This window comes from Trachypithecus francoisi, unplaced genomic scaffold (genome assembly GCF_009764315.1).
Source record: "Trachypithecus francoisi isolate TF-2019V2 unplaced genomic scaffold, Tfra_2.0 Contig01440, whole genome shotgun sequence".
Taxonomy (NCBI): domain Eukaryota; kingdom Metazoa; phylum Chordata; class Mammalia; order Primates; family Cercopithecidae; genus Trachypithecus; species Trachypithecus francoisi.
Window position 1 is genome coordinate 5,282,336 of NW_022681431.1, and position 24,884 is coordinate 5,307,219.

A 24,884-nucleotide genomic window follows, 5' to 3' on the forward strand; every position below is an offset into this window, starting at 1 on the left:
CCCAACACTTTGGGAAGTCGAGGTGGGCAGATCAGTTGAGGTCAGGAGCTCGAGACCAGCCTGGCCAACATGGAGAAACCCTGTCTGTACTAAAAATACAAAAATTAGCCGGACGCGGTGGCGGGCGCCTGTAGTCCCAGCTACTCGGGAGGCTGAAGCAGGACCATCACTTGAACCCAGGAGGTTGCAGTGAGCTGAGATCGCGCCAATGCACTTCAGCCTGACTGACAGTGAGTCCCTGTCTAGACAGAAAAGAAATGAGAGAAAAGAAGAGGAGATGAGAGGAGAGGAGAGAAAAGAAGAGAAGTAGGGGAACTGGCAAAGCAGCAGCAGACAGGAGCACCATGAGAAGCGAGAGAAGTCACATTGTAGCACTCTGGGGCATTGTGGATTGGAGGCACTGCTAGCTTGGAAGTGAAGGTAGAGGCAAATGGGCTGACAGTCAGATCCTCACCTAAACCCGGAGCAGCCAGGTGAATGCTGCTTCTCGTACTCTTTCGGAATATGGAAGATTTACTTTCTATTAAGACTGCCTAGAGATGCTCCAGGTGGCATGACAGTAGAAGCACTGAAGGGGAGGGGAGAGGCACTGTTGAAAAAGGGTGAGGCTTTCCCAGGCTACTTCTCTTGCAGTCAGGCAACCGGCTCTACACTCTTACTACCACTTTCCAGGTCAGTGAGCATGGGATTCCTCACTGGAGGAACTGCAGAGCTTCACAGAAAAGATCTTCAGAGACTGATATTGGGGGATTTCCATCAAAGGAGACGTTTCCTTGACTGATCACTCTCCAAAGAAGCCCACCAGTTGGCAAGCCTCCTTCATGCACCTGGGAGAGGTATAAAAGGTATAGGCACACTATTTTGCTTGTTTCTTTCAATGTAAGTTTTCTTTATGAAGAGAGGCATATTTTACATTTCATTCTCTGTCTACATCCAACAGTCTGAAGAGAACCACCCAATTTCTGTATTACAACACTGGTCAGAAATTCATATGATAGCAATTAGTCACGACTTAACCCTCTCACCCAACATTGTGAACAAAATAACTAAGATGGGCGGGTGTGGTGGCTCACGCCTGTCATCCCTGCACTTCAAGAGGCCAAGTGGGTGGATCACGAGGTCAGGAGTTTGATACCAGCCTGGCCAACATGGTGAAATCCCGTTTCTACTAAAATACAAAAAAATAGCTAGGTGTGTAATCCCAGCTACTTGGGAGGCTGAGGCAGGAGACTTGCTTGAACCCAAGAGGTGGAGGTTGCAGTGAGCCGAGATCCCGCCACTGCACTCCAGCCTAGGTGACAGTGAAAGATTCCGTCTCAAAAAAAAAAAAAAGTATCTCTAGACCCATTTTTCTAGTAAAGCTATCATTTTAACTATATGATATAATTTGTAGCAACAATTTAAAAGAACTCTGACATTTCACTCTTTATTTTATTTTAGTAAATATTTTTTCTTTGAAATTCAATCATATATTGACTATGTACCTACCTTAGGCCCAGTGATAGAAATAGTAGATATTTTTATATGTAACTTAGTAAATATACTTGATACATTAAAATATTTGCTTATATTAAAAATAGAGAAAATTAACTTTGTGACATTTAAAACGTTTACCAATGTGAAAAAGAGACACCCTCTGTGTATTTTTATGAAAGATAAAATGGGGTGAGAATAGGATTGCAAAGGAACAGAAGTAGTGAAGACATTAAAAGAAAAGATGATTAGGTTTGCTATCAATTAATATTTGCTAATTAATATAATAAGCTTGGAATTATTTAAGGAACACTTTTCTAGGTCACCTTTATTATTGTCATGAAAGATAAAATCATTTTCTTTAAGATAAAAACATTGACTGCACTAAAGACTCATCATTTGCAATGCAATAGTGTCCTAAATCTCGTGTTTGCTGATGTCAAGATTATGTCTACAAATCAAGAAAATTTCAAGTTGAAATAAATATTCTAAACCAAAGGCATCTGATGTTAGGAGCAAATACATTTTCATTCTGATCCTGGGGGTAGTTTCATGTTTTCTTTTGTATTTCCTTTTTTGTCTGGGAGTTCTTGGGAACGCTCCTTATTCATTGTGGCTGAATTTTTTCAACGTCAGCGTTGAATACGACAAAGGATTGTATCAGTTATAAATCAACAGTCAATAATTTTACTAAGAAGTAAAAACCATCCATTTAAACTGAATTACAGTAGGAAAATATATTTGTAAAGAAGGCTTAGAAAAAAATAACAATAAACTAGAATGAGATTATTTCAAGCATATATTTTCTATCTATTTTTTTTTTTTTTTTTTTTTTTTGAGACGGAGTCTCGCTCTGTCGCCCAGGCTGGAGCGCAGTGGCCGGATCTCAGCTCACTGCAAGCTCCGCCTCCCGGGTTTACGCCATTCTCCTGCCTCAGCCTCCCGAGTAGCTGGGACTACAGGCGCCCGCCACCTCGCCCGGCTAATTTTTGTATTTTTAGTAGAGACGGGGTTTCACCGTGTTAGCCAGGATGGTCTCGATCTCCTGACCTCGTGATCCGCCCGTCTCGGCCTCCCAAAGTGCTGGGATTACAGGCTTGAGCCACCGCGCCCGGCCATTTTCTATCTATTCTTAGGTAAAGTTTTAAAAATTGCATGGATTCTAGTCCTCTAATCCCTGTCACCAGAAAATGACTGACCTACAGCATGCTTTAGTGTCTTTTCTTCACAATAAGAGAATAATATTTTAATAACGACACAGAGTAATTGCTAAACGGGCTTGTTGGGACAATTACACTATTTCCACAAAGAGGCCAAGCAGCATGCATGGCCTGGGGCATTATATAAAGATGAGCTAGCCATTCAAGTAGAATGTAGCTCGGCACGGCTGCAATGTTACTTACTAGCCCTTCAAGTAGAATGTAGCTCTGCAAGGCTGCAGTAGTACTTACATTGAAGGATCCATCAAGGGGCCAAGGGCTATTTCCCTAAGTCTAACATGTGGATTGGAAAAATAAGGAATATTCATCTGCAACCATATTGTGTTTGTGTTTGGACGTCACTAAACACTCTGCCAAACTTTGGCTGGGTGTGGTGGCTCATGCCTCTACTGTCAGCACTTCGGGGGGACGAAGTGGGAGGATCACCAGAGGTCAGGAGTTCAAGACCAGCCTGGCCAATATGACAAAACTCCATCGCTACCAAAAATACGAAAATTAGCCCGGTGTAGTGGTGCATGCCTGTAATACCAGCTACTTGGGAGGTTGAAGCATGAGAATCACTTGAACCTGGGAGGCAGAGGTTGCAGTGAGCTAAGATTGTGTCACTGCTTTCCAGCCTGGGTGACAGAGCGAGATTCCATCTCAAACAACAGCAACAACACCCCAAAACACTGCCAAATTTTAACTGGCCATTTTATTTTATTTTGTTAGCCTCATAGTGAAAATAAGAAAATAAGCACAGGGATGCTTACGATTTCCCCAGGACCATTCAACCTCTGGGCATATCCTCTGGGAGTATCTCCCAGATCTCCTGAACGCCTTTCCTTATTGCCTGGTTAATCCTTTCTTACTGTATTAGGTTGAACTATAAGAAATGGCAGATGTTTGAACATTTCTGACTTAGAAAAATGGCAATTCCATTGTTTCAAATGAATGCATATTGGTTAGGTAGGAAGAACACACCTGAAATCATTAGAACTGTTTATACTACAATGAATGCCAAAAAAAATAGGTTCAAAATATACTGTTTGTGGCTTACTTGATAAGAGAGAGAACAAATTGGCAACAACCTGTTTTTATATCAGTGCTGCCTCCCATGTTAATACATTAATGTGTGCCATTTAAAATATATTTACAAAATTTCTTTTTTTTTTTTTTTTTTTTTTTTGAGACGGAGTCTTGCTCTGTCGCCGGGGCTGGAGTGCAGTGGCCGGATCTCAGCTCACTGCAAGCTCCGCCTCCCGGGTTCACGCCATTCTCCTGCCTCAGCCTCCCGAGTAGCTCGGACTACAGACGCCCGCCACCTCGCCCGGCTAGTTTTTTTTTTTGTATTTTTTAGTAGAGACGGGGTTTCACAGTGTTCGCCAGGATGGTCTCGATCTCCTGACCTCGTGATCCGCCCGTCTCGGCCTCCCAAAGTGCTGGGATTACAGGCTTGAGCCACCGCGCCCGGCCAAAATTTCTAACACATCATCAACACATGGAATCTCATGGTTTTGCCATCAGCTGATCTTCATGATGCCTGTAGAAGAGAAATTATGTCTACTTTTTACTAAAGGAAGCTAAAATACTGAAGCAAAGTAACTTTCCTAAGAAAAGACTCTACGTTCAAAATTTATACAACAGCCAATCACTTCTTACCACCCCCATTGCTACTGTCTGGCCCAAGGTACCATTGAAAGATTCCATTTTTGCAAACCAGAATTTTTTTTTTTTTTAAAGACGGAGTCTCGTTCGATCACCCAGGCTGGAGTGCAGTGGCACGATCTCGGCTCACTGCAAGCTCTGCCTCCTGCATTCACACCATTCTCTTGCCTCAGCCTCCCAAGTAGCTGGGACTACAGGTCCAGCCACCATGCCTGGCTAATTTTTTTTGTATTTTTAGAAGAGACAGGGTTTCACCATGTTAGCCACAATGGTCTCGATCTCCTGACCTCGTGATCCGCCTGCCTTGGACTCCCAGAACATTTTTTTAAAATTACGATGAGACAACATTCTATACTGAGCCTTTTCTGGGCAAACCGGGATATTTGGTCATCCAACAGCAAAGCTTTACATAATCTGTGAGCATTCATCTCCCCAACACACCTCCTTTCCCATCATTTTTGCCTGCTCTCGCCACATACGCCTCTTTGGCATTTTTGAAACACCCTGAAATACACAGACTTCTCAGGGCGATTGCGCTTGCTGTTCTCTCTACCTGGAAGGCGCTTCTGAAAATCTCTGTGGTTTGCTCCATGACATCCTTCAGGTCTTTGCTCAGGTATTCCCTTCCCAGAGATACCTTCCCTGACTACTACATATAAAATAAAAACTGTCCCCCATTGTCTTAGTCCATTCTCATGTTATCAATTTACCCAGTAAAGAACTACCTGAGACTGGGTAATTTATAAAGGAAAGAGGTTTAATTGACTCAGTTTGCCATGACTGGGGAGGCCCCAGGAAACTTAGAATCATGGTGGAAGGGGAAGCAAACATGTCCTTCTTCACATGATGGCAGGAAGGAGAAGTGCCAAGCAAAAGGGTGAAAAGCCCCTTATAAAACCATCAGATCTCGGGAGAACTCACTATCACGAAAACAGCAGCATGAGGGTAGCTTCCCCCATGATTCAGTTACCTTCCATCGGGTCCATCCCACAACATGTGGGATTATGAGAACTACAATTCAAGATGAGATTTGGGTGGAGACACAGGCAAACAACATCACCCATACACTCCATATCTTTATTACAGTGGGTTAAGTTTCTCCTTAGCACTTATCACCAAATATAATGAAATATTATATGTGTTTATTGTCTACCCACTCCAACCACCATCTACAATGTAAGTGCCAAGTGGCGAGGGGCTACATCTATTATATACGCTGCCCTAATGCTGGGTGGATAGCTAGGTACTGTACTAGTTTCTTGAGGCTGCCATAACAAACTACCATAAACTGAGTGGCCTAAAGCAAGAGGAGGTTATTATCTCACAGCTCTGGAGGATACAAGTCCAAAATCAAGAAGAGCAGGGCCACCCTTCCTTCAAAGTCTATAGGAGAAAATCCTTTCTGGCCTCTTGTAGCATTTGGCAGTTGCCAGCAATTCTTGACATCCTTTGACTTGTGGCAGTATCACTCCATTCTCTGATAACATCTTCACATGACTGTCTTTCCTCTGTGTGTCTCTGTGTCTAAATTTCCCTCTTCATATAAGGACATCAGTCATTGGATTAGGGTCTGCCCTAATCCAGTGTGACCTCGTCTTAACTTAGTTACATCTACAAAGACCCTACTTGCAAGTGAGATCACATTCACAGGTAATAAAAGTTGGGAATGAACATATGTTTGGGGAGCACAACTGAACCTAGCACAGGTACTCAACAAAATATCTATTGAATAGATGAGAAGAAAACTTGTAAACCTAAATCAGGATTGCAGAACTTCCCAGGATCTGTTATTGTAATTTCACAGTTGCTTATTGGAGATCAAATTATTTTGTGTCTGTTGAATTTATAAGATGTCTTTATCAGATTCCCTCCATCTTCACTCTTCCAACAACAACAAAAATAACTAAGAACTCTTAATGAACTATGCTTTTCATAAGGTTTTTGGTGATTTCCAAATATGTCATGTTGATATGTGATAGCTTATTTTGGTTTGAAAAAAGATATTTGGATTTATAAAATCCCAAAAGAAAATATATAACTGAAAATATAATACCTAAGATATTTAAAGTTGGCTGTCTCAGTGGGCCAAGGTCATTACCATAGCTATCTCATAATAAGGTTTTAGTTTGACTCATGTTTTCAGTTGGCAATAAATATATTTTTTGAGCAAAATTATAATAGCTATGTTGCTTTTTAAATTTGTACCCTAGTGTCTTTAACTATGTAATTTTAAAATTTATCACAAAACTCAAGTAACAAAAAGGAAAACAATAAATGCCCTTACGCAATGGAGATTTCTTAAACATAATCAATCAACTGCATAGTCACAGACATAAAATCAGAAAGTATTTTTCATGTTACAGAAAATAAGAAACAAAAACATTTTATTATAAGGAAGCAAAAAAAAATAAAGATGGGAAACAAAATATTTTTTAAAAACATATAAAGAGATTTTAGAAATAGCCTTATTCCCCGAGGCTAGAACATGCAGACAAAACGTAATTAAAGGAAGTGACATCATTCAGTCAAATATCATCAACACTAGAGGAAACGAGGCTCAGAGAGGGAAAATTGTTTGCCTAAAGAAATAAAAGCGACTTTCACTAACTATATTTACACTAGTCTGGGAAATCAGTGTAACAATATGACATAAATGCTATTTATTTGTGACTCCAACTCAAATTGTTCTTCTGACTGAAAACTGCCAATGTATTTAATGAATTACTGATTAGGGTATTTCCTTGATAAATGAAAGTGCTAAGGATCAGTAGTAAAAATGATGTCCTCTTTTTTCCTTATGTGATAGGAAATAAATCTTCATTATTTTAATCCACTCCCAGTTCATATTCAGGAGTCAAAAGTGAAAAGTCATGAAATGTCTGTATCTTTTAGACTTTGCTTTAATGCTATTTGTTGAATTTTTTTTTTTATTTGGTTCGAGTTTTCTTATGCATTTGTGGGATCAAGTACTTTATTTCAGAAGTGAATAAATTAGCTTAAAAAATTAGAGCTTAGTCAGGTGTGATGGCTCATGTCTGTAATCCCAGCATTTTGGGAGGCCAAGGCGGGCAGATCACTTGGGTCAGGAGTTCGAGACCGGCATGGCCAACATAGCGAAACCCAGTCTCTACTAAAAATACAAAGAAATTAGCCGAGTGTGGTGGCACACACCTTTAATCCCAGCTATTCTGTTGGCTGAGGCATGAGAATCGCTTGAACCTGGGAGGCAGAGGTTGCAGTGAGCCAAGATCACACCACTGCACTCCAGCCTAGGTGACAGAGTGAGACTCCATCTCAAAAAACAAACAAACGACAACAACAAAAAACACTTACAGCTTAAAAAAAATTTTTTTTATTCCAGTGTTTGATTCTGGCTGTTGCATAAATGAAAGTATGTTTTGAAAATGCTCTGGGTGGCCAGGCACGGTAGTAGCTCACGCCTGTAATCCCAACACTTTGGGAGGCCGAGGTGGGCAGATCACGAGGTCAGGAGATCCAGACCATCCTGGTGAACACGGTGAAACCCTGTCTCTACTAAAAATACAAAAAAATTAGCTGGGCATGGTGGCAGACACCTGTAGTCCCAGCTACTCAGGAGGCTGAGGCAGGAGAATAGCGTGAACGCGGGAGGCGAAGCTTGCAGTGAGCCAAGATTGTGCCACTGCACTCCAGCCTGGGCAACAAAGCAAGACTCCGTCTCAAAAAATAAACAAACAAATAAATAAATAAAAGAAAATGCTCTGGGTGACGCACCTATATATCATATAATTTTACCTATGTACACTGTATATATGTGTATATACGTACATAAAATTATTACAATAATTATGTATATATTATAGATATTATATATAATTATATAAGGTATATAAATGTTGCTTAGCATTCGATTTAGTACAAAATAAAGGGCTAATGAAATTTTTTTGACAGGCCTCTGTTTCTTGATATCCAGAAATGTTCATCTCATTGCCATTAAGATAATCCAATAATCAAACAAAAAGGCACCCCCTAGTCTGGCAGCATATAAACAATAAAGCATTTCAAAATGTAATTGTATATATTTAGAAAGTCATTATATTACTTTGATTAGCTTTAGAATAATTCCTGAGAATATCTTAAGTTCTCTAAAATTTCCCATTTTCCTCATTTGTAATTCTAGCCAACATTCTCTGTAATACTGAAGAAATGCTAGGTATTAAGGAACTTGCTTCAAAACTCTGGTCTCCATCATTCATGATAGTAAACCACTATTTATTCTGCACATCTGGCTTATGATAAAGTTGTATCAAATTATTCTGTTCATTTATTGCACAATTAGTTGTATTTCTTTTATAATATTTTTGCATTAGGCAGTTTTGAAACTTTTAATTATTATAAAATTAAAATTGTTCTCAAATGGCTGTTCTTTCGTGGACTATATTATTTGACATAAATTATTTTAATGCTATAAATTCTAATTCCTTCCCCAGTACATTTAAAAAAATATTTAATTAATTACACTGCATTAAATTTAAAGATGAAGATATTTAATTAATTACACTGCATTAAATTTAAAGATGAAGACATTAAATTTGTAAATGAAAAGTTCTACAGATAATATGTAATTTTTAAAAACAATTACACAACAGAAGTACATTAGTAGAATGTAGACATTTCAAAATTGGTATGTTTTAAAAGAGCCATTATAAAAGGACACATAAAAGAAACAATAAGGAAGGAAAAAGTTATTGAAGGAAGTATGTTTAATAAGTCAGCATTCACAAATGGACTATAACCTAAGTCAGTGAGTTAAAAATTTACCCATAAACACAAGCTTAGAGACTCCTTTTAAGCTATTTCCTTCCAAACTTTTCCTCTTTCTGAAAATGGAATATAACTGCTTTTGCATTTTTCTTAAGAATCCATACTCACTGAAAGCCTTACGAAGCTGAATATATTTGATCCCCCAAGAAATGCAATAAAGAAAAATGTTTCCGAAGCTTTTACTTCTGAAGTGAAAATTGTCATATGGTCCATTTTATTTTTAATTTTTTATACTGAAACTGCAAACCTATCATTTACATCAAAGTCCCATCCAATTCATTCAAAATGTAAAGGAAATAGAAAAGATACATAATTCTAAATCTCTTCTCCAAGTTGTAGAAGCAAGCTTCTTGATAGTCAACCTGACTTCTTGCAAAAGCTAGTGGTTGTTACTTGAGTTTTGGTTACTATCATACCTGTGAAATAAATTAGCATTATTACAAGCATGTCAAAAATGCAGAGACATTAAATAACTTGCCTAAAGTCAGAAATGAGTCAGAGACCCAGCTCAGCCTCCGTCCAGACACTCTGCTTCCCAGGATCCTCTGACTGCATTCAGAATTTGTAATCATTTCTCCATTATTTGATTAGAAATAGGGACAATGTTGATTCTGGCTTCAATCCAGAAACAAACATGTGGACAGTGGTTTAACTGAAAGAAAACTAAAAGACGAGATTCAAGGACAAATTCCAATACTCTGATATTTTTCTTTTTTCCCCATTTGTATGACTTTTTGTGAAAGATCCAATAATATATCTTTATAAAGATATATATATATTTTAAAACTTACTATTATGTTCCGAGAATTTTTGTACTTTAACATCAATAATGTTCCGTTGAAGATTAAGTAAAACCAAAGTCCAGCTGAAACTTTGCTTTGTGTTAAGGATAACAACATTTTACCCATAAATATATGAATTAATATGTCATCTCAACTAAAATACGGAGATAAGCCAAATTTTTCCTAGTTATGAAAAACGAGGCAGGTTAATAATTGCCAAGGTGACATGGTCAGTTTATTTGCTCTCTAAGAAAAACAAAAGTATTCCCTGAGGTGCAAAATTGTGAAATTTAACTGGAAGCATCAATTACACTCTGGACAAGTTGTTCCTTTTGTTTTAAAATCCTCTAGAAGATTTTCTAATGTGTAATAGGCAACTGTTAGCTCCATTAATCATATTGTATAACAGTTTCATATTGGAAATCTGGGTTTCTCATTTCTTCTTTCCCTCTGATGTAACTCAAGCAATTGTTTGCCGTTTGTCCTGTGGTCCCTATTTATTCACTCAGATTCCAGTAAAATACCAAAGTTTTGTTTTCTTTCTGTTCTTTGTTATCTACTGGACTTGAGCACTGATGATGTTTGGTCTTCCCGTTAAACATCTTCCTGTCCTTCACGTGGACGTTTTGAAGATTATTAAGGGAAAGGTAATCCTGTTGATTTACTGGAAAGAAGAAGAAGAAGAAGAAGCCAGTTAGGCTGAAGTGATTTGCACACACACAGAAGTGGAAATTCTACATTCATAATTGTAGAGAATTCAAGCTGCTAATGTTAAATTTCAAAAGCAAAAATATGGGATTATTTGGCTAATTCGATAATTACCTCTGTGGTAAAATGACATATTTTGAAATACAAACTTACCTTTCCTTCTTGTATGCCTTTAGCTTTCTCCCCATTCAAGCAATGATTTAGCCTTGTGTTTATTTCCTCGCTGGAGGGACATAATACTAACAGCAGCTAACATGTGGTATACTCATAATGTGATAAAAATGGTAATTATATCAATTCACTCAGCCACACAGCCCTATGAGTAGGTACTGTTAATGATCTCCATTTCACAAATGAGGAAACTGAGGCACAGAGGTTTAAGTGAATTGCATGAGGTCACACAGGTATCAAGAGGTGTAGCTGGGCTCAAAGGCAACCCCGCTCAGAATCTGTGCTCTTCTCTACTAAAGGTAGACTATGCTGTCTTTCGGAAACTGGGCTGGCATCATTGCCTCAGGAGAAACTCGCAAAAGCTAATCAGGCAGTAAGGACTACTCTAGGGCCAATATTTTGTGGAGGAATTCCAAAAGCCAAATTTTCTTGGAGTAACATTACTCCATGGATGTACTGCTATAACATGGTGGAAGAACTATCACCAAGAAAGGTCAAAATTATGGCCCGGTGCGGTGGCTCACGCCTGTAATCCCAACACTTTGGGAGGCTGCAGCAGTTAGATCACCTGAGGTCAGGAGTTCGAGACCAGCTTGGCCAACATGGCAAAACCCCATGTATTTTTAGTTTCTACTAAAAATACAAAAATTATCCAGGTGTGGTGCTGGGCATCTGTGGTACCAGCTACACGGGAGACTGAGGCAGGAGAATTACTTGAACTCAAGAGGCGGAGGTTGCAGTGAGCCGAGGTCATGCCACTGCACTCCAACCTGGGTGACAGAGCAAGATCCTGTCTAAAAAAAAAAAAAGAAAGAAGGAAAAGAAAAAGTTGTGACCTTGCACAATTGCACCACAGCTATGAAATGAGAATGAGACCTGAGATCACTGGCTGAAAGAAGTACAAGAAAAGAATGATATAATAGGACGACAGGTACAGTCCCATCAAGATCAGGCTGATGAGGCTCCCAAACAGATTAAATGGACACTGTCATTTTTTTTTTCTTCTCCTTTTGGAAGACCTTATTCAGAGAACTCTTCAATTAATACATCAGTTACAGTACAATTTTCATCCAGACCCTCTGGACCCTGTATTGTGCCTGCCAGATTGAATACCTGTCCACTATTTGATACTTGACCCAGTCCCCGTGGGAAGGTTTAATTCCAGATCTCCCCGCCTCCAGTCCACTCAAGCTTGCAGCGAGGAACATGTTTGCTTAAGGCTGAATGAGGAACTAGACTCATACAACTAATCTTGTATCCTTGACTGTATTCTACCAGCATAAATTTCTGGTGGTTATTTTTTCCAAACTTGACTCCCAGTTAAGGAGGCACCCTTTTATGGGAGTTATAAAACTCCATGCTCTGATTACAATAACATTTTAAACTTTAAATGTGCCTTTTATTAAACTATTTAGAATGGAGTGTGTTGTAGGTATTAAGGAAAGGGGTTGTTAAGAACAGCCTTCGTTCCACACAACTAGCAGAGCCTCCTCAGGTGGAGGTAATCAAATTCTTCCTAAAATGCTGGTTTCAATGTGATCTCAGGCAGAGTCCTGAAAAACTAGAAAATTTATTTGCACATAACATAGGTCTCAGAAATTTCTATGGAGAAGCATTTTAAAATTAATAAAACTAAACCAATTTTACCAGTGAGTTAACTTAAATATTCCCATTGTTGATGTAACTAGCAGAAAGTTTAAATTAACAGATGCTCAAGAAATAGTTCCACCTTCACATACACTTTCTGGGAAAGAGTCTGACAATATGAATTAGAAAATAAGGGTAAAGGTGGATAAAGAGAAAGACGAAGAAAAGGAACCAAGAAAAAGTGAGGTGCTTTGTAATGCGTCAAGTTGGGTAGGCCGAACTACACTTCCCAGAATTCCTTTTGCCTGATGTTTTCCGTTAGGAGCAGTAGGCGGGCCGAAAGTAAGTGGGCAGCCATCTTTGTAGCTCCTTCATGCTGTCAGGTATCTCTTTGGCTTTAAGATAGTGGCTAAGCCTCCAGCTGTTTCACTTCCCTATCGATATAATTTGGAGCCTCCTTTAGCACATAAATGGTCTGGCTTCTGCAGGACACCCACATCAACCAGGGTCAGAGGCAACAAGAACTGACACAGGTTTCAGTCCGTCCTCATAGATTCCAGCTCCTGCTTCTGTTTCGTTCATCTGTGCTCTCACTTAACTGCGGTTCGTACTTCAAGCTCCAACATCATCTGTGGAGACAGCTTCCTTTCAAAGAGTACTTAACCAGCTCCCACAGTTGTATTAAGTCAAATCCATTATTATCCTACAAACTCTGCTTCTTCGATTGAACTCTGCCTGTAACTCTGGGACTCCTGGACAGGAAAGCTGAATGCCACAGAAGGAGTTTTCTCACTGTACGATTGTTTCTTCCTTCCCAGAGCCCTCTGTTCTTTTGCTCACATCTGGACTGCTCTCCCTCTAGGCCTGCTACGTTAGGCATGTAAAAAGTACTACTGATAGACATTTGGCAGATCCCCCCCAAATGTGTAGCTTCAGGTTCCACACAACCTGTGTCCTCCCCTGCATACTAGTTAAGATAAAATGAAATGCTTATTCACTACTCATCTTTTCAGAGCTTTCTCATCTATGTGTTTGGATTTTTTCCCCTCTGACTATCAAACAAATTTTAAATAGGTTCCCTAGCAGGAAAAGAGCAAAAGATGTTTTCTTATTTTTTTCTGCCACAAAAAATAAAAAGTGTTCTTGCTAAGGAATATATTTGTTTTTCTTTCTGTGTGTATGCAAGGACTGTGGACTGGCATTTATTTTATGCTTCTGAATAATCGCATCGTTTTTATTAAAGAAGAATCTCCCCAGAAGGTCACACGTCATTAAAAAAACGATTTCAACCAAATACACGTTGAATTGTAATAGAAAACAGATCTTTTACCCGTAACACATGAAGAAGAAATTTAGCTATACTGTATAAAAATATGTGGGGAAAAAAGAAAACAAGAGCTCGTGTTAAGTAAAACCACATTTTAAAATATGCCTTTAGGAACACGGAAGATGGAAGGTATCACAAGATACCTGCTTTCATTCTACTTCTCAGTGATGATGTATCTGCCTTTTTTTTTTTTTATGATTTTGCAATGTATCTTTTCATCCTGATACCTAAATCCTGTCTCTGTATGTGCCTCTTCGGTTTTTAGACTCTTAAAATATTATCTCTTCATGAAGTATTCAACTAATTGGAAAATGCGTGATTCCTACCACTATGACAATGTCTGAAAGTAGAATCCTCAGGGTTGCAAGCTATTCTGACAAAACTTCTGAACTCTAGCAGAAAATGTAAAAATATACATTTGACAAAATACATTTGCCCATTTGAATTTAAATTTTGTCTTTTTTTAACTCAGTTTTTATTTCTTAGAAAAAGGAAGACAATCTAAATATAATTCCCTGAGATACAGTTTCCTCCTTTCACTTTGAAATAACTGTACATTAGGTTGAGAGACAAAAAAATTCATTGTCTACAATTACACACACTTCTGATTAATTTGTTGGCCCACATTTAGTTCATCATGCACACCTTATTTTTTGCATGTGCATTTGGGACAATAATCTGGTACATGAAACCTTTAAAATGTATATTTAAAAATTTATATTGGCACTTGGATGACTTTGCCAATAACTAGAACTCCCTCAAAAACAAAGGCTAGGTACCTGACTCCCATAGGCATGACCAAGAGTACACCACAAAATGATTCCTCTAAGACTGAAATGTGTTTTCCTGCTTCCCCCTCAGAGAGACATTGTGGAAAAATTCTAGAACTTTTAGAATAGACATTGTGTGTCTGACTCCAGCAATCAAAGATTCTGAAATATTGAGGCCCCATTTGAGAGTCATACACTCATGCTAGTTTTATTTGTTGTTGTTGTTGTTGTTCATAATCTAAAGAAATGAACTTCAGCCATCTAGAGCAAAAATAATTGGATTTGTCGGAGGGATACTGACTGAAGTAAGTAATAGAATCAATGACAGACTGATACAAGCCAAGGGAAGGCAGTATAATAAGGACAGCTCCAAAAATCTCTCAAAGATGTGTCCTTGGATTTATTCTGTAGTATGCAGCCCTTAAAATGTTTTAGTTTCAGTGGAATTTTGGCCTCTGTGTCTTTCCATACAAATCTCACATCCCTAAGAGGGAGAATCCAATTAACCCAGTCATCTGTATTTCTTTTTTCTTCTCCTTCTTTTTTTTTTTCTTTCTTTCTTTCTTTTTTTTTTTTTTTTGAGACAGAGTCTCGCTTTGTTGCCACGGTGGAGTGCAGTGGTGCAAACCTCCACCTCCTGGGTTTCAGCAATTTTCTTTCCTCAGCCTCCCGAGTAGCTGGGACTCGGGCACGCATCACCATACTCAGCTAATTTTTGTATTTTTAGTAGAGACGGGGTTTCACCATGTTGGCCAGGATGGTCATGATCTGCCCACCTCGGCCTACCAAAGTGCTGGGATTACAGGCGTGAGCCACTACGCCCAGCCATCTGTATTTCAGTGTACACCTAGATATATGGCACCCATACACTGAGGCCACAGCTTTACTCTCTGGCCCACAAATTCTTGTCAGTGTGGCTGCTGGGGGATCTGTTGTGAGCAAGAAAAGTTCCATAGTATGTGCCATTCTCGTACTACAAAATTAGGAAATTCCAAGAGAAATGAAAGGAGGGGATCTGTCCAGTTTAATGGAAGATGGCCTGGTTCAATAAAGATGCTCGGCAAGCCTAAGATTTCATCTCCAATGACTCTTTCACCAATGAATTAACCATATTACGTGTACTCTTTTCCATTGCTGTGATGTATGTAGTTGTTACCTTTTTATTTGCCCATTCTCATTTCTATGTACCCTCTCTGAATGAAATAAGTCTTAGCCACCAGCCCTTCTCCTAGCCCATCCACCAAGGCTAGATGTTCTCCTATGTATTTACTTCTCTTATATCACACATCACTGTATTGTGTACTGGAGCTTCTCTTTTCATTCCAGGGAGATCAGGGCTTGTTTTTTCTTATTTCAATATCCACAGCACCCAGCATATGCACACCACACAATAGAAGCTCAGAAATATTTATTATGCATGGAATAATAATATCACCTATTTGTAGTAGCATATAATGTAAATATTCAAAATTGGTAACTTGATTAAACTTGATAACTTACATGAAGTGCTTATGACAATGCCTGATAGAAAATATGCAACAAATGTTCATTTCCTTCTGTCTTGACACTACATCATGACTGTTTAATTCATTCTGTAAAGAAGGAGGCAGCAAGCTGGATGTGGTGGCATACACCTGTAATCCCAGCACTTTGGGAGGCCAAGGCGAGCAGATCAATGGAGGTCAGGAGTTCAAGACCAGCCTGGCCAACATGGTGAAATCTCATCTCCACTAAAAATACAAAAACAGCCAGCCGTGGTGGTGGGTGCCTGTAATCCCAACTACTTGGGAGGCTGAGGCAGGAGGGTCACTTGAACTTGGGAGGTGGAGGTTGCAGTGAGCCAAGATCACACCATTGTACTCCAGCCTGAGCAACAGAGTGAGACCCTGTTTCAAAAAAAAGAGTGAGGCAGCAATGTACACACAAAGACAATAACTCATCTTATAAAGATAATTCTGATGTTAGATGAGGAAGCCACCATGCCCAGCCTGCTGCCTCATTCTTCACAGAACGAAGGAAACACTCATGACATTACTCTTAATAATGTAGAACTATTTGTGAAACGTGGATGCAGTGAATGTTGATGCAGACAATAAAATGCCCCTAAAATCATTTTACTAACATTCCCAAATTTATTCATGCTTTAGCACAAGAGTTCTACATTTCAGTAAAGAAAGGTGAAAGAAACTTCTTTAATCTGTAATGGAAGACCTTGTAGCGGAACAAAATTGCTACCAAGAAAGTTGGAAAGTAGATAAAATATAAGAAAAATATTTTTGTGACCTGGATTCACAAAGTCTGGGATAATGTTCTTACTCAACAACTATTTAAATTGGGATTCCCTGAAAGCAGAGCCTGAGACAAAGATTTGGATGCAAGTAGTTTACTTGGGAGGTGATTCCAGGGAGCATAAACAAATGAGATGGAACAGGGAGAAAAGCCAAAAAGTATCTAATGAGTGGGGTATACTCATAGACAACTAAGGTTCCAACCTACTGAAATCTCTGAGAGCCCCACATCAGAATTCTCCTCTCAGGTGTCAGGAGACCAAGAGTTGGTTGACATCCACCAACCCCAGGCCCTTGGTGCTTGACGGTTGCTTCTGTGGTATTGATTCCACCTATTGCAGTGTAATCCTTCCACCTCTGCTTTAACCCCCAGCTCCTCATTTCTTCTCTAGAGCTGGGTTGATTACCTTCCTCTTTTTCACTTTTGACCTTACCCTTTCCTTCCCCAGTCGTTTCCCCTTTTCACTCTATGAACAAGTCCAAGTTTATTAAACCCTAGAAAACTAAAACCTCTCTTATCCCTGCCTCTAGCAACTTTCCTATTTCTCGCCATTTCTACTAAGCTTATTTTTTTAAAGAAGGGAATCTACACTGACTGATTCCACGGTCTGTCTTTCCATGAACTCCTCAATTAAAGCCAGTGACTTCTGACCCCTTTACTGCAATTGCAGCTGCTTACAATGACGCCACAAGACTCCTCATGGGAGTTTCTCACTGAATTCTCAGGCTGCTCCTTCTTCCTCAAAACTTCCTCCACAGGCTTTTATAAAACCCATCTCTCTTAGTTCTCTGGGTATCTTCCGAGTTTTCCATCTTTCCTTTTTGGTTTATTGAATGTTAGTGTTTAACAACTCCCAAATATTTCATTCCAGCTATTACTTCTCTCTGTAACTCCGGAAGTGTTTGTCCAATAGCCTGTTAGCTCAGACTTAATTTATTATAGTCTCTTCTCTTCCTCTTCCCCTTCCCTCCCCTTGGGAAGAAAGGCTTGCCTTTGAAAGAACATAGTGAGTTAGCAAAACCGCCACTTACTCCTACCCACTTCAAAATCTTGGGATTATCAGAGAACATTCCTCCTCCTCATCCTACATTTCCAGTTAGTCAGTAAGTTCTGCTGATTCTACCTTCTGAATACTAAACTCTCTCCATCAGCCTGATTGCCACTGCCACCTTAATTTATGTCTTCATCACCTTGGCATAATCTACTGGTTTCTCTTGGTTGATCAATCTACTTCCAGTTTCTGCTCAATACAGACCATATCCTACAGAGTATGAAACATTATCTTGATGCAAAAAAAGACCACATTACTTCTCTACTTAAAAGGCCTGAAAGTTCTCCTTCAAGTCAACAATCAACAAGCTATACTCTGACTTCTTTTATGTGGTGATCTAGCTAGTCCCAGTGTCCGTATCCAGAAGCAGCTCAGGCGGTCCCTATGCCTAAAGTCATCGTGAGCCAGCCAACCTAGCATGGTGTGGGTGCTTTGAAATCAATGGTTAAAATCTGAGTGTGGGAATGGATCCTGAAACCTTGTAGTCCCAAGGTTTAGCACAGAGCCTTCTCTGTAAACTTAAGTAAGTGTCAACATTTAGAAATCACTTACCACGAGCCAGGTACTCTCTGAACACTTCCTACGTACTAACTCATGTAATCTCCAGAGTAGCCCTTTGAGACGTATGTTATTATTTTTAATTCCCATTTTCCCAGTGAGGTGACTGAGACGTAAAGAGAGCAAGTGACTTTCTTAACATCATATATGCCACGATTTGGCTTGAAGTAGACTGTTCTAGAAGCAGGGTCTTATCCATTTGCTATGGGCTTTGTTAGCTTTACACAGAGGCTGTGGGGTTCTCAGCCTTAGAACATAATTCCAGCCTGTGCAGGGATCTAAATAAACCAGAGGTGAAGAGTGGAAGAAAGAAGCAGAGTGGAAGCCCAAGCTACAGAGGGCAACCTGAACTTGGAGCGTAACATCACCAGAATCTTTATCTCTGCATCTTCCCAATCCTCTACAGTTGTCTCATCCAGCACACACACAGACACACACACAATCCATGAGAAGCTTTCACCAGACCAGAAGTGGAATTATTGCTGCCTAAGATAACGATGGATGGCCCCAGACCACATGAGAACGCTTTTAAAAATGACAAAATGTTGGGAATGTAACAAACAACAAATGGGACCCTCCTAGAGAACTGGATGTGGTCTCTCATTCCTCCCTGCACTATGGGTTTGGACTGAAAACTGGCCCCTAAGAACTGAGTTAGCCATGCCCTGTTCTTCTCTTGAATATAACAGGAGGGGATGTCAGGGAAATGGAGATGTCTCTTCTCACAATATCTGCTAATCAGGATTGTTCAGGGCCTTGTGCAATTAATTTTAGCATTCAAAGAAGAAATAATTTCTTAGAACTCCACGGTGAGGAAATAGGTCGTACTCATTAGTGTAGTCATAGAGGAAGAACAGCGTTTAATAATAGGCCTGGCTGAAACAGGCCAGCAGTGAAACCAGGAGGGCAAAATTATTCTGTTAATGAAGAATTAATGAAGAATTTGGAGTTTCCATAGATAACCCAAGAAGAAAGGGGTGAAAAAGGAAGGAGTGAATGAGGTAAGAGTGGGGAGGAGGATGTGGGGAAGGAATGCACCAACATGCCAGGGAGCTGAGCAAGAGGCAGCCAGGGAGAAGTTCTGGGCTATGGCCAAGGATCTTTAAAGAGCAAGGATCTTTAAATAGTCAGTTTTTGTTGTTGTTGTTATTATACTTTATGTTCTAGGGTACACGGACACAACATGCAGGCTTGTTACATATGCATACATGTGCCATGTTGGTGTGCTGCACCCATTAACTCGTCATTTACATTAGGTATGTCTCCTAATGCTATCCCTCCCCGCTCCCCCCACCCCGCAACAGGCCCTGGTGTGTGATGTTCCCCTTCCTGTGTCCAAGTGATCTCATTGTTCAATTCCCACCTATGAGTGAGAATATGTGGTGTTTGGTTTTCCGTTCTTGCGATAGTTTGCTGAGAATGATGGTTTACAGCTGCATCTATGTCCCTACAAAGGATATGAACTCATTCTTTTTTATGGCTGCATAGTATCCCATGGTGTATATGTGCCACATCAAGGATCTAGAACTAGAAATACCATTTGACCCAGCAATCTCATTACTGGCTTTATACCCAAAGGATTATAAATCATGCTGCTATAAACACACATGCACATGTATGTTTATTGTGGCACTATTCACAATAGTAAATAGTCAGTTTTAAGGTGTTTGCTGCAGGCTAAATTCCTCTTCCTCTTCCCCTGCCTTCCATGGTTAACACTGAATCTTCAGTGAGAATCTACTATGCAAAGATGCCTTGTATCCGTGGCATTTTGAGAAAAGGGAAAGTTGCTGTTGCTTTGGAAATGATGCGGAGTGGAGAAAAAGAGCAGCCAAAAGAGGCTAGTCTTGAGAGAAATCACAGTAAGTCAGTACAAGCAGGAAACAATAGAAAAACATTAACTCCAGAGATCCTGGAAGGTGCCAGCAAGGGAGGTTAGGTTTCCCACTGTAGATGTGATGGAAACATGGTTTCCCCACCAACTTCAAGGCTTTAGAGCATTCAGGTAACTGACACTTGTACTGTGTAAGTAAAGTGGGTATGTGTATTCTGACAATTTATATGTGAAATAACTGTCACTCTGTTTTCTAATTGAATTTCAAGGTTCCATTTCATGGGCTCAGGGAAATCTAATTCTCCACTCATTTCAGCATATCAAACAATTTAGAGTCTCTCTCCAGTCTGGGGGTTGCATGGGTGGTGTGAAGTTGGTATAATGTCACTACAACTGTCTATTCTTGCTCTAGTCACTGGGACCTCAGCCTCAGGGACTACACAGATTGCTGCTGCACCTTCCCCCTCTTCCTTTTCAGCAGTGCGAGGGAAAACATCACATTCTTTTGATTTCCCACCAATTCATCCTCTTTCCACCCAGGCAAATTGTGAGGAGTGGGAGCTGCTCTGATTTTAATCTTTTTCATCTGTTGTTTCTAGTATTGCTGGCTGTGACAATCCTCGGAGGAAATGCATGCCTACCTCTAGTGTGAATGGCGAAAAACAAAATCCAGTATGTAAGAAAATATATGGTACAGTGGCTGGGCATGGTGGCTTGCGCCTGTAATCCCAAGGCTTTGGGAGGCCGAGATGGATGGATCACAAAATCAAGATATTGAGATCATCCTGGCCAACATTGTGAAATCCTGTCTCTAATAAAAATACAAAAATTAGCTGGGCATGGTGGTGCACGCCTGTAGTCCCAGCTACTTGGGAGGCTGAGGGAGGCGAATCGCTTGAACCTGGGAGGCACAGGTTGCAGTGAGCCGTGATTATGCCATTGCACTCCAGCCTAGTGATAGAGTGAGAGTCTGTCAAGAAAAAAAAGAAAGAGAGAGAGAGAGAGAGAGAGAAAGAAAGAAAGAATGAATGAATACATGGTACAAACTAATACCTACAAATATCATTCAGTTTCACTGGCTTTATACCCTCCCTTTCTATTAGTTCAAAATAGTACTCATAAAATAACTATCCTGTAAAGTAAAAAACTGCATTGTCTTCCATTGCTAATTTCTCTTCCGACCTAACATTGATTATCTACGAACTTAAGTGTTTAGTGCTCTACATCAGAGGTCAGCAAACTATTGTATCGCCCACTGTCTAAATTGGACCCATGGTCCATTTTTATAAAGTAGTTGAAAAAATTCACAAAAAGATCAATATCTTGTGACCTGTGAAAATTATATAAAATCTAAATTTCAGTGTCTACAAATAGTTTTATTGGAATATAGGCATGCCCATTTGTTTATATACTGTCCGTAGCTGCTTTCATTCTATAACTGCTGAGTTGAGAAGTTGCAACAGACTGTATAGCATACAATGCTGAAAATATTTAATATCTGGTCTTTTACAGAAGACATTTGGTCAACCTTGCAGGGGAACCAGCCCGCTATACCACACGCGGGTTCTCCCCTTCCCGGTGGAGACGACGGAATGAGAAGAAATAAAGACAAAGACACAAAGTTCAAGGGTTAACAAAAGTGGGTCGAGGGGTCCATCGCAACCCGGAAACTGCAAAGGCCCTGAGCTCTGGATTCCACTGATATTTATTGAGTACAATTCCTTTGATCCTGTAGGCTGAGGGTGGGCAGATGGTGGGCTGATCATAAGGTGATCATGGGGAGAGGTGGCAGAGGGCGTAGCGTGCGTCATCGGCAAGTTAATATTATTTACTATTCCACTATGTAAGCTAATACTCTATGTTTAACTTACAGATAATCATCAGAGTCCAACTAAGTGGTTAACAGAACAGAACAGGACGTGAAAGCAGACAGCCCGTCAGACCACAGGCCTGTGCATCAAAGAAACGGTCCACTCCCAAGCACCATCAGCAGAGCAGCAGAGCTCTCCGCCTCTGGGAAGGAGCGGGAGATATAGAAGACTTCCTCCTTATCTCTACCGCTGAGGACTTCTCCTCTTTTACAAGCAGCCTCCTGCAGTTCCCTTCTGGGGAACGGATCAGGGGTCGCTTCCCTTCCCACGAGACCTTTGTTCAGGGACTCAAGCGGGAGGCTGAGCAATAAGCAAGCTTTCTCGCTTAGAGGCTCCACACACTTCCCGCGGTTGGTTGTTCCACCCTGTGGTCAGTCGAGCAAGCTCACCGCCTGATTCTTATATTGTTGGACTAAGCACAACCTATTCTTATGGTTCATGACTATATCAATAAAGCACTATTCTAAAGCATATATTGTTCATCCTTAAACAGGCACACTGTAGGCCGGCCCTTGACCGCCTTGGCCCACATCCAAGTCCCTGTTTTGACCCGCATTCTTCCACTTTTTAAAAATTTAAAATAGCCATCGCAATCATAACTTGCTCGTGGTTTTGATTTTCCTTCAGGAGCCGCTTTACGCATCTGCAGACAAAACAGACAACATAAGCAGACACAAATTAAAACAAAATTAGCAATGGCAGAGCTTCCCAGAGTTTTAATCCATTTGATAGAACTGAACTCCAAGAGCCCATCTGTGGCTCCAGCAAACATTTCCACTCCAGGCAACACATTTAAGTGAGCCTGCGATGCTGCAAAAATCTGTTCTTTTAATTTAGTTATATCCAGGGTTAGATTATCTTCTCTTCCTTGTAAGTGGCGTCGGACCTTTTCCCACTGATGTTTAGTAACATTATAAAAATAAGGAGTAATACAAAAATCAGATGTATTCCAATCACATTGCATTTGCATACGATGCTCTAAATTCATAACACGATCTTCTATCCAGGTGACCGTTTGCCTCAAATCATTAATTTGGTTGGCCAATCCCTGATCAATTTTTTCCTGAGAATTCCATAATCTAGTGGATTTTTTCTGTCAAGCGTTAACATAATGAGCAGTTTGAATGGAAGAATGCAAGGCAACACCTGCCGCAGCTGTGGTGGCGGTGACAGCAATCAAGCCCATAATCACAGCAATTAAAGTAAAAATAAATCTTATTGTACGATTAAGAATCCCTTTTAAAACTCCATTTATTATACGAATAGAGGGAGAAGCCTCTCAAGGCCTGTTAAGAGTAACTGGAATCGAAACGCCCCCTTGGGCTTGGACCAGCAAAATGCTATTCCTCATATCAAAAGAAGAATGAATACAAGTAAACAGACGGCAGTTGTCACAAGTAATGTTTTGAGAGTCAGGTAAAATATGAGTTTTCCAACAACTAACATGTAAGGAGGTTTAAGACAACTTTGAAGAGAAATAGACTGATGAGACTGAAGAAGCATGGTAAACAGTGGCTTATTACCTCTTGTTCCCCATGATGCTTCCCCTTTCTACACTCTCATTTGTCATAAGCAACTTTCACAAATCTGGATGTTCTGGACCCATGACTGGACTAATTATCTTTGCCCAGGGAGGAGCAGTACCTTTACCTTCCCATTTCAATGGATATACTGATTCCAATCTTCTAACTAAAGTGGGGGGATTATTGGGAGTTTCTCTATGATCTATAATGAAGGAATCCTCAGCACGCCCAGCATTTTGTCCGGTGCAATTTCTAGCAAAGGATCCTTTGGGGGGCCCAATCTATAATTGTTCCATAAGAATCATTTTGCAAAGCTACTGCACCATCTGCTACACAACGCTCCCAAGTAAGAATCTCTAGTTTTTCTGACCATTTTGGAATTCTTTTAGGACAAGCCTGTCCGTTAGGTTTGTAATTTTTGACTTTTAAATTTGACCGAAAATAACCACGCCCATAAGTTTTTACAGTCATGATAGGTCGGAAAGATATTCCACTCACTACGTGATAACTAGGTTGGAAATGATTATGAGGAGGTACATAAATCATCCACCTTTGTATTTGTGATGGTAAACATCCAGGAGCAATTCCTAAACAAATTGGAGCGTATTCATACCTCACTGTTACATTCATCAACATGCCCTCCTCCTCAGGCTCTACAGGACAGCGATCATCAGTCGGCCCAGGCATCCAAATACTATCATTTGTATAAACTTCAATAGGGGAATGCATCCAAGTAACTGGCCTAATTAAAGGAGGAAGTGGAACATAAGCCAGTATGTAAAATTTTGTTCAGCCCAGACAGCAGGGAGACTTATCGCCACGGTAATTACCATTAAAGCAGCCAAGATCATATTACCCTGGGTAATTACCAGTTGTTTCTCCTTTAGGCTGTCCTCTGCCATTTGAGTCAGCTTCTTTATCTGTCCTCATGTCGGTGGTGTAGCCTGGCCAGTCTTCTCCATCTTCTGTTGTTTCTCTGAGACACTCAGCTTGGCCATCCTTCTCAGCTTCGGAAAGGACAGGTTGGAGGGAGCAGTCTTCCTCCTCTTTCGATTCTTCCCTTTCTTCTGTCCGGTCAGTGTAGGGTTCACTGTTGAATTTCAAATGTCTCTTGGGTATCTAAGTGGGTGTTTGATTGTCTCCTGGTGAAACACAAGTAAAACCCCTCCCCCAGGTGATAATTTATTCTAATTCCCAAGTTTTAGTTCTGATATCCTTCCACTACATCGTTTTTCCTTCATGTAAATTAACTTTCTGTCCAGAAAAGTGT

At 40.1% G+C, this 24,884-nt stretch overlaps 1 protein-coding gene and 1 long non-coding RNA gene across 2 annotated transcripts in view; one reads left to right on the plus strand and one right to left on the minus strand.

Annotated features, from left to right (window-relative positions):
- Positions 1 to 9,728, minus strand: part of FGL1 (fibrinogen like 1) — a 31,960-nt gene extending 22,232 nt beyond the window's left edge. The window contains exon 1 of the mRNA XM_033226715.1: positions 9,622 to 9,728. Within this exon, the coding sequence (XP_033082606.1) occupies positions 9,622 to 9,715 (94 nt within the window). The 5' untranslated portion in view covers positions 9,716 to 9,728. The remainder of the gene's footprint in view (positions 1 to 9,621) is intronic.
- Positions 318 to 22,380, plus strand: LOC117092714. Its single transcript, XR_004440885.1, has 3 exons — positions 318 to 845; positions 20,820 to 20,892; positions 22,094 to 22,380. It is a non-coding gene; the product is annotated as an uncharacterized LOC117092714 (long non-coding RNA).
- The last annotated feature ends 2,504 nt before the right edge of the window (positions 22,381 to 24,884 follow it).